Here is an 8,943-nt window from a genome sequence, read left to right on the forward strand (position 1 = left end):
TCCAGAGAAGTGAGTTATCACCTTTAGATGCTAGCTTGGAAGCTCACTACACCAGAGTTCTTGTTGCCACCATACATCAGCTGGGTGGATGCCCTTGCCCTAGATGTCTCATCCCAAAAAATAGACTGCACAACCTTGGCATGCCACGTGATCGGCAGCAAAGGACTATGCTCCTGTGTTCAAGTGAAGAATGCAATCAGTTAGTGACCACAGCAAGGAAGATTATCTATGACAAGCATTATGCCATCGACAGCACCACAGTAGAGAATATACTCAAGCCGTGTTCCTGGGTGCCAACATGTATGAGTAAAATTTTATTGCTAATCTACCCAACTGACCGGTCCCTTCAGAATGTCCTTTCTAATAGACTACATCCTTATGGCTTCAATGTGTTTGAAGCCTTGGTGGTTGATCTTCTCCATGAAGTTGAGATTGGCACATGGCGCTCACTGTTAATTCATTTGCTAAGGATAATACGATCAGTGAATCAAGATCTGGTCCATGAGTTAGACAGGCGGTAAGTAATGTTATCACTACCTTTTATCCACGAAATGCTGACTATTCACCTAGGTACAGACTTGTACCACCATTTGGACAGTCAACTATTAGACGATTCACAGCTAATACTTCCGAGTTGTCAAACATGGCTCCTCATAATTTTGAAGACTTACTTCAGGTATGTTGAATGCTGTGCTACAATAAGTAAACTGAGTCTCTTTCAAGTGCGCTATACCAGTATTTGATGGGCTGCTTCCAAACAACAATCACAATAAGATCATCCAAGATCTTCTGTTTACCTTGGCGCATTGGCATGGCCTAGCCAAGCTGCGGATGCATTCAGACCTAACTTTAGATATTCTTGATACAGCGACTACTGAGGTAACCTGTTCAGACGATTCAAGGAGCTTGTCTGTGCATCTTATGATGCAAGAGAACTAGATAGGGAAGTAAATGCTTGTTCAAGGCGTCACGCAAAGGAAGCCACCAGAAGATCTCAAGTCGACAAGGGCAAGAAAACTGCTGGTCAGGCAGAGAAGTTAACCGCAGACAAACCATTACACAGGACAGTATCATTCAATCTCCAAACCTACAAATTTCACGCCCTTGGAGACTATGTCTCATGTATAAGACGCTTTGGTACAACTGACTCTTATAGCATGGAGCCTGTACGTTTCTGAGCACCTGATATTTTCTTGGTTTGACCGCTCTGATAGGGAGAACTAGAGCATTGCACTGGAAAGAGAAGATACCTCCGGACAGACCGAAAATCTTTTGTCAGGCAGCTCACACAAATCAAACGTCGCCAAGCTTGAATCAGGCGCATCAAGTGTCGTATTCAACAGGCAGAATCAGGTGATGCAGCAGATATTACAATGCATAACCCTTCTGTACATCATCACATCGGCCAGTGTGAGAAAAACCATGACGATATTGGATCCTATCTTCATGCTAGAGAGGGCGACCCAGCCATGAAGGTATGTGACTATTGACGATGCATATATTCTTTTATCTGATACACTTTCTTATAGCATTACTTTTCACGCTTGCAAGATCATCTTCTTCGTTGTATTCAAGTGTCTCAACCTGGTCAAGAAGCCGAAGGAGATATCAGTAACGTTCTCTTCAAATGAAATCGAATTTACCACCACAACATTGCTAGAATCAACTACACAACCTACGACACTAGACGGGACCAAGATGTCATCAACCCCAAAACCTGGCACTGCAATATCATGGTCCTCAGCAACTACGGCGAACCTAGAACACACTATCGCTACGCCAGGGTGTTAGGCATCCACCATGTCAATGTGGTTTACATTGGCAGTCCCTACCATACAGCCCATAGATTGGAGTTTCTTTTCATGCGTTGGTATGAAGAGGTACATGCTGACTCTAGCATTGTTACATTGGATCGCCTTAAATTTCCTCCATTGGATAGCAAAGATTCTTTTGGGTTTTTGAATGCAGCTGACGTCCTCAGAGCAGCTCACTTAATTCCTTGCTTCTCCAAAGGAATGAGGCATAAGGATGGCAGAGGTTTATCCGGCACAGCTAGTGACAAAGGAGACTGGTGTGAATATTATGTCAATAGGCGAGTGCACTGTAACTTCGTAGTACATCCTATCCACTGATCATTGTATAGATTTGTCGACAGAGATATGCTCATGTGATTCCATTATGGTCTTGGTGTGGGCCATATTTACTCTCATAACGGCAGGCTTGATAACGAGGAGCTTGTTATTCACGACATTTCTGAAGGTTGAGACATCAATGGAAATGATCTAGAGCACCACGAGTCAGATGATGAAGAGTCAGACTATGACTATATTGGGGTAGAAAAAGAAGTTTTATTTCACCAGGAGAAAAATGGAAGCACGGAATCTATTGTAGAGGAGCTGGACAACATGTTCATCGAACATGAGTTTGATTATGAACCCTAGGCCTCTCTACCCTTGCCTTATCACTACCCATCTCGTCCAATAGTGGTGTAACCACGACATTTCTATTGTAGTGCATATTACATTTAAATTTATTGAACACGAGTTCGATTTATGAATGTTCAAACCCTAGGACCCTCTGCACATGCCCTCAGGCTATCACTGACACTGCACTTCTGTCGTCCAATAATGGCATACCTACTATTAATACAATGCAGTGCATCTAATTACGTCAACATCTTTACTAATCGAATGTTCATCATGCCCTGTTACTATGTACATCCCTTCTCTGTCGTCCAATAGTAGTGGTGTCTACAACATTTCTGTCACAACCTCAGTGCATCAATTACATTTATCTGACACATAGCCCAGTACCATTCAGTATGAATACCCTTGTCTCCTAGCCTGCTAGTTTGCTCAATTCATTCTCACTGCTCACTTGCATCCTGGAACACATCTTGACTGTGTCCGACTCTTTGATTATGACTTACATATACAACCATATACCCGGAATTATCACTGGGTTTGAACATACAGTGTGTACTATTTGCATGGCCATCTGCATTCAAGTTTATACTAAAATAACTTGAACATTAGGAGGAGGTATTTTTTTTCCTCCCTACTGTAAGATGAAGAACTACGTTATATTACAGGGCAGCTTTAGCGACCTGAGGCTAGATCTAGACTTCGCATGCTACATATTGTCCTGGAGAAACATTGGTCCTTGTTATGTGAGTCTATTTCTACTGAAGTTTGTTGACCATTCAAATCATCAATGCATCTATAGTGGCCTACAAAAGTATCTATGGATGGCTTTTGGCCTCTCCAGAAAGAGCCCTTGGGATATATTGGCATGAACGGTCATAGCGGACCACTCATCAAGGCTTCTGGAAGAGCTGAGTATGAGGTCTTGGTACCCATCTATGGTCTTACTGTGCGAGACCTCGTTACCTCAGTTTTGTTTTGGACAGTTAGCGTATCTTGTCATACAGCCTTAAGATAAGGATGAACTTAGCCACGACGTGGAAGTAGTATCTAGAGTTTATGATCACCGCTTGATTGCGGTCTGGATGTGGCCTGAATGTAACTTTTGTCCCTCTACCTCTTTATCATTAGCTGACCACAGCAGTGGATAGGAAGTTCATCGCCAAACTGGCACCGTGGCCTTATGGTCATTACAACGAGGCTGTTTTTGATGGCCTGGATGATATCATAGATGGTATGGTCACTGAAGATCTTGATGATAGTTCTTTTGGTCAGGTATTGTTATGCACTCAAATAGATCTGTTAGGCGGAGCCCTAAGAGGGGCGACGTCCGCTAACGTTCGTGACGTAACCGGAAGGGTCCGGTATAGCAAGTGAGACTGGCGACGACGAGTCGGCAGCGATCACAGTACGCGCGTGTCACGTGACTTCATAGACGGATGTCTTGAGAAGTCACTCAAGGTCAGGACTGTCTTGTCCGGACGATGAGGTCGATCGAAGTAGACTTAGCCGCGAGGAGCGACTAAGAAAAGATACTAGAGACTGAAGCTGAGGAGGCTTCAGAGGGAAGTATGTTCCAGGGAAGATTGAGTAGATTCAAGTTAGAAAATCTAGTACAGGGTGACCGACTACTTATACTAAGTGGAGAGGGTTAAGGGCAAGGCTACCGCACAGTAGGTAAGGGTAAAGGGGATATGAGAATGGTATAGGTGCGTTGGCAACACAGCCGGATTAGTGAAGGATGGTCGAATGTGGAATGAGACCGAGAAACGTTGGAACGGACCAACGGTAAGAATACAACGTGCGGGAATCCGCAGTCAGGGGAAACAGAAAGAGGAAAGCCACATTGGTGGCACGAGTCAGACCGAGTCAGAGGTGCGGGACCACATTGGTGGTCGAATCAAGAGAGGAACGTGCGTGCACGTGCATAGAGGCGGATGATGCGAGGGACGGGAACGGTCCTGAGGATCCGGTCAATGGAAAGTCGGTAAAGGAGGACGAGCCGGTAGATGGTGAGGGCGAGGATGAAGGGAAAATGATAGGGGGGCCACGTGACCGGTGTTGCTTGTAACAGGTATACACAGAAGACTATACTACTGCATCTTTCCAGCAAGATTACCATATGTGTTTCGCTTCCTGGGAGCACATTAACTGATTATGATAGGATAAGTATATGGCTTCATGCCTAGCTCCAGTGCAATAGGTTCAGCACTGGTACCTGCCAGAATCACACCTGTATCACCACCGGCCCAAGCGACTGCACAGACACCTATTCAATCATCAGCTCCAGTACCAGCGATACCGCCGTCACAGACTCCGACGTATGAGGATTTCATCAATGTAGACGAGTTACTGCTCCCTCAGACCATCCATTTATCAGAGGACTTGCGCTGGACAGAGCACAGTTCATCAGGTGATAATTCACGCTGTCAGTCTATCTTAGGGGATCTACCAGCTGACCATCTGTAGTTATCGATTGCAAGATCATTAAAAATGATACTGTTTGGAAGTCTCATCACAGGGTGCTATGGCAATGCCATGAGGGTGGTTAAGTTATGGCCATATCGACATCAATTCATCACGCAGTGCTTCTTGGAGGCTATGTTGCGTATTGGCTTATCTTACCAGGACTGTCAAATTATTGATTGTGAGCACTATTTTGTCTATCTTTAGTTTTTGAACTGATGCTTGCTGTCTGTTTCTAGTGGAGTTTACGACAGGAGTGAGATTCCATTGGCATCATCTGCATGGCACAGTGAGTATGTTTTTTTTTTCAAATATCGATGATAACAAACAATACCAACTAGTTTGACCACACACCAAATTTGAGTCTTTCAGATCTTAGGAAAGTGATAGGCCACTGTCTGAAGCCCTCCAAGGGTCTGGGCTTCTGTCTTAACATTGATGAAGGGCAAACAAGGATTGCGAGGATGACAGCTGTGCTTGATCAAGCAGCAGTTCAGCTCGATCAAGGACAAGACCAAATGCTAGTGGCCTTTGATGTGAGTTAGAAGTATCACCAAATAATTTACCTCACTTCATTTCTTAGCATCATATTGTGATAGAGATACTTCAGCCTCTAAATGGCGAAAGAACTCTGGCATTATATGATCCTTCGCCCAATCGCATCTAACCCAAATGTATGTGTCACTGACTTATACTGGGATCAAGTTCTCGACGAAGGGGGAAATCCTAACATGAGGATAATTTCTCTGATAGTGTGTCTCGTAAGCGACTCATATCTTTCTGTTATTAACTGAGTTTTGACCTTTATCTTGAGTTCTACGAATACTGTCAGAAAGCACTCAATCGCAATCTCAACAGGACAGGTGATGCAGCTGTGATTAAGCTTTATCGTAGAATTGGGTGCCTGCATGGTCCTCCTCTGATGGAGATTCAAGAGGTTGGACATGATCTGGGATACGTCAGGTATTCATTCAATCTTCATTTCCTACAATCAATTCAAGTCTCCAATTTGCTTCAGAGACATGAATGTCTATGGTATAGACAAAGATGGAAAGTGCAGGAGAGAGAATATAGGAGCCCTCATTAGAATCTATGATTATGCTCCATCTCAGCGCACAGCGGACACGCAATACCTACAGCCTCCAATTGACGATTCGTTTTTTCACCTCAAGTCGAGGCCTTGAATAATACATTAGTATAACCTGTGTAACTTCTCCGCATTGACGCTGACTTGCATCCTGTACCACTACGTATTCTGAACCTCTCTATTTCAGCATTGTTGTGTGTGTCTCTTTCTTTATGGACAAGGACAACTAAGACCCTTGACTTTTTGAAAAGCTTTCTGATCTCAAACTCCCCTTCACTTTCCGTGGTGTGCACTATTACTTGTTTGTTTTTGCAGGCCACTTGCTCACACTTAGCACTAGTTCTCAGTGAGAGAGATCAATACCACATCCGTCTGTTCCAGAGTTACTTGAAATCCTAGAACTGAGGTGTCATGGTGGACAATCTTTGTATGTTTCTCTTTGGTATGTGACTTCGTCATATTAATCCAAATGTCAGGCCTTTTTCAGACCTCTGTCTCCAGTCGGCTCCTGGTAGACAACAAGCCATTGACCATACCCTTCCACACTTCCAACTGTATGTATGCCTTTGTTCCATCCTTATTTTTGATCCACTGGCAGTTGCTACTATCTATACAGGTAGAATGAATGGACAACGTCACCCGTTCAATACCGTGGTAATATTTTGTCTTACTTCAAGTCGTGTGATCACTTGGATTTTTCATTGGGTAAGTCTTTTGTTCTGTTCAACACATGATAATTTTTTTTTAGTTCTTTGCACTCGCCAATGTTACTTTCACAGGGGGAAGAGGGTCTCTTCACGACCTATTTCGCATCCCCCCGATGGTTCTTCCCCAGGAGGGAGCAGGTACAGCATGGGTATGGGTATGGGCAGGGGGAGTACTATGAGATGGGGAACATGCAGCAGTACTAATCATTCTATATCTTACGGTTGTTTCATTGTCTTTCGCCCGTGTGATCACTTGAAGTTTTCATTGGGTAAATCCTTTGTTCTGTTCGACACATGCTAATTTTTTTAGTTCTCTGCACTCGTCAATGATACTTTCGCAGGGGGAAGAGAGTCTCTTCGCGACCTATTTGCAATGATTCTTCCCCAAGAGGGCAAGCAGGTACAGCATGGGTATGGGTATGGGCAGGGGGAGTACTACGAGATGGGGAACATGCAGCAGTACTAAATATCCTATGTCTTGCAGTTTTTTTTTCAAATCTCTTTTCACAATCCCTGATACTTTCTTCTTCTTCCAGCAGTTCACACTGCAGCAGCCCATGTTGCTATGTAGGGTAGTTTCCTGCACCCCCTGATAATACTTCTGCAGGGGGAAGAGTCTATTCACATCCCCCTGATGATTCTTTCCCAGGAGGACGAGCAGGTATGGCATGGGTATGAGTATAGGCAGGGGGAGAGTACTGCGAGAAGGGGGATAGGTATGTAACTATGTAGTAGGACTTGGAGGATGTCAGAGTGAGATGAGACAGGATCATTAAGAACTTGAAAGTGAGTCTGTGTAAACCAAAGTAGAGCGTCATCTAAACGGAATCATTCAAGATTGTATATATTTAGGCGATTTCAGGTAGACTTTTGAAAAGGTGTATCATACCTATACAAATATTGCTGCAAATTTTGTTGCTGCATGAAAAACTGCATGCACTACCGCTCTCATGGTATTCATAGCTCCCTGAATCGCCCTTCGCAAAAGTGTTTTTAGTCTCTGTCCAGCGGTTGTGCCAGCACCAGCGGTGGGAGTGTTAGCAGGAGCAACAACGGGCAAGACGGTAGGAGTGTTAGCGGGAGCAACAACAGGGCAAGACAGTAGGAGTGTTAGCGGGAGCAACAATGAGCAAGACGGTAGGAGCGGATGCGATGGTATTAGACTACACGATGATGAGTTGATGATTTACGCTACATTAGTTACATACCCTCGCCCAAAAAAAGTCAGCCTGACTCTACTACATTTCATTAGCTGATTGCATATTTCACAAAAGTTCTTACAATGATCGTCCTCAGCATGGTTCCCATTGTTCCATTTGCACTGAATACATTGGAGCCCATTATTTGATTGTGCTATTATTGTTGGATCAGGGGGCAATATGTCTACTTCTGGGAATCTGTCATGTATGAAGTACTAGGCTAATATTGTGTCAATCGAACTTTTGTCACATGTGATTATGTAATATGTCACACTTATTTGATCATGTTGCATGCTCTACTACTGTCATGCTGCAGAGACAAGAACAGTTGTAAGCAGATTAGTTTCTGACTTCACCTTATCAGTTCTGCCGACCAATACCTACACTTCACAAATTTCTGTCAGCTCTGCAAATCCAAGATTTCAACATCAATTTGCGGTAACTTTCAGCAAGGTAAAATTTCGAACTTTGTTTAAGTCCTTCTTACGCATACGGTAAGTACTTACTACACTATAGCAGACTGCAATGCCATCAAGCTTGAGCTTCCCACCTGGGTGAGGTCATTCAAGTTTACTACCGCCTGCAGGAGACTGGGTCCCATGGCAAGTGCCGTTTAGTCAATGAACTAATGCTAACTATTGGGTTATCCGCTGCTATGTAGGCTATTGGTTTGAATTCCCCTTACTTTTGCCTTGCCCTGCACAATTGCAATTTTTATCTGGGTGATTTCCAAGAGCAACATGATTGGTACTGACAACCTCATTGTTAGGGTCGAGCACAGGGTGAACCCGTGGGTGGCTGAAGCCACACCACACCCATACCTGCAAACACCGCACCCGCCACGGTATGGGTGCACATCGACCCGTCAGTTCTGCGGGTATGCACGATGTTCGCGGTATACCGCGGTTTTTTCACAGACCCACGGGTTATATAGTATTTTGTCTTCGCCGTCAGACTTTGTTGCCGTGCCTGTGTCAATATTGATTACCGATGGTTCGAAGGATGACATATGGTGATATTAACATGTTGTTATTAACACGACTAATAAAAAACGAGTTTTC

At 44.0% G+C, this 8,943-nt stretch overlaps 2 protein-coding genes across 2 annotated transcripts; both read left to right on the plus strand.

Annotated features, from left to right (window-relative positions):
* Positions 1-643: 643 nt before the first annotated feature.
* On the plus strand, positions 644-1,791 carry F5147DRAFT_783966 (uncharacterized protein; the record flags this gene model as incomplete). Its single annotated transcript, XM_041442841.1, has 6 exons — positions 644-676; positions 724-908; positions 965-1,166; positions 1,225-1,353; positions 1,410-1,475; positions 1,552-1,791. The coding sequence occupies 6 exons, from the start codon at positions 644-646 to the stop codon at positions 1,789-1,791; spliced, it is 855 nt and encodes a 284-aa protein (XP_041284186.1).
* Positions 1,792-2,920: 1,129 nt separating this feature from the next.
* F5147DRAFT_661019 (uncharacterized protein) lies at positions 2,921-8,499 on the plus strand (the record flags this gene model as incomplete). Its single annotated transcript, XM_041434698.1, has 25 exons — positions 2,921-2,974; positions 3,092-3,169; positions 3,226-3,408; positions 3,555-3,657; positions 3,794-3,831; positions 4,071-4,096; positions 4,133-4,336; positions 4,613-4,851; positions 4,945-5,070; positions 5,129-5,178; positions 5,231-5,425; positions 5,704-5,852; positions 6,198-6,261; positions 6,292-6,322; positions 6,358-6,418; positions 6,478-6,530; positions 6,593-6,681; positions 6,725-6,838; positions 6,994-7,083; positions 7,291-7,344; positions 7,368-7,399; positions 7,681-7,906; positions 8,199-8,212; positions 8,247-8,335; positions 8,402-8,499. The coding sequence occupies 25 exons, from the start codon at positions 2,921-2,923 to the stop codon at positions 8,497-8,499; spliced, it is 2,460 nt and encodes an 819-aa protein (XP_041284187.1).
* Between the last annotated feature and the right edge of the window lie 444 nt (positions 8,500-8,943).

This window comes from Suillus discolor (genome assembly GCF_016758755.1).
Source record: "Suillus discolor strain FC423 chromosome Unknown F5147scaffold_460, whole genome shotgun sequence".
NCBI lineage: Eukaryota > Fungi > Basidiomycota > Agaricomycetes > Boletales > Suillaceae > Suillus > Suillus discolor.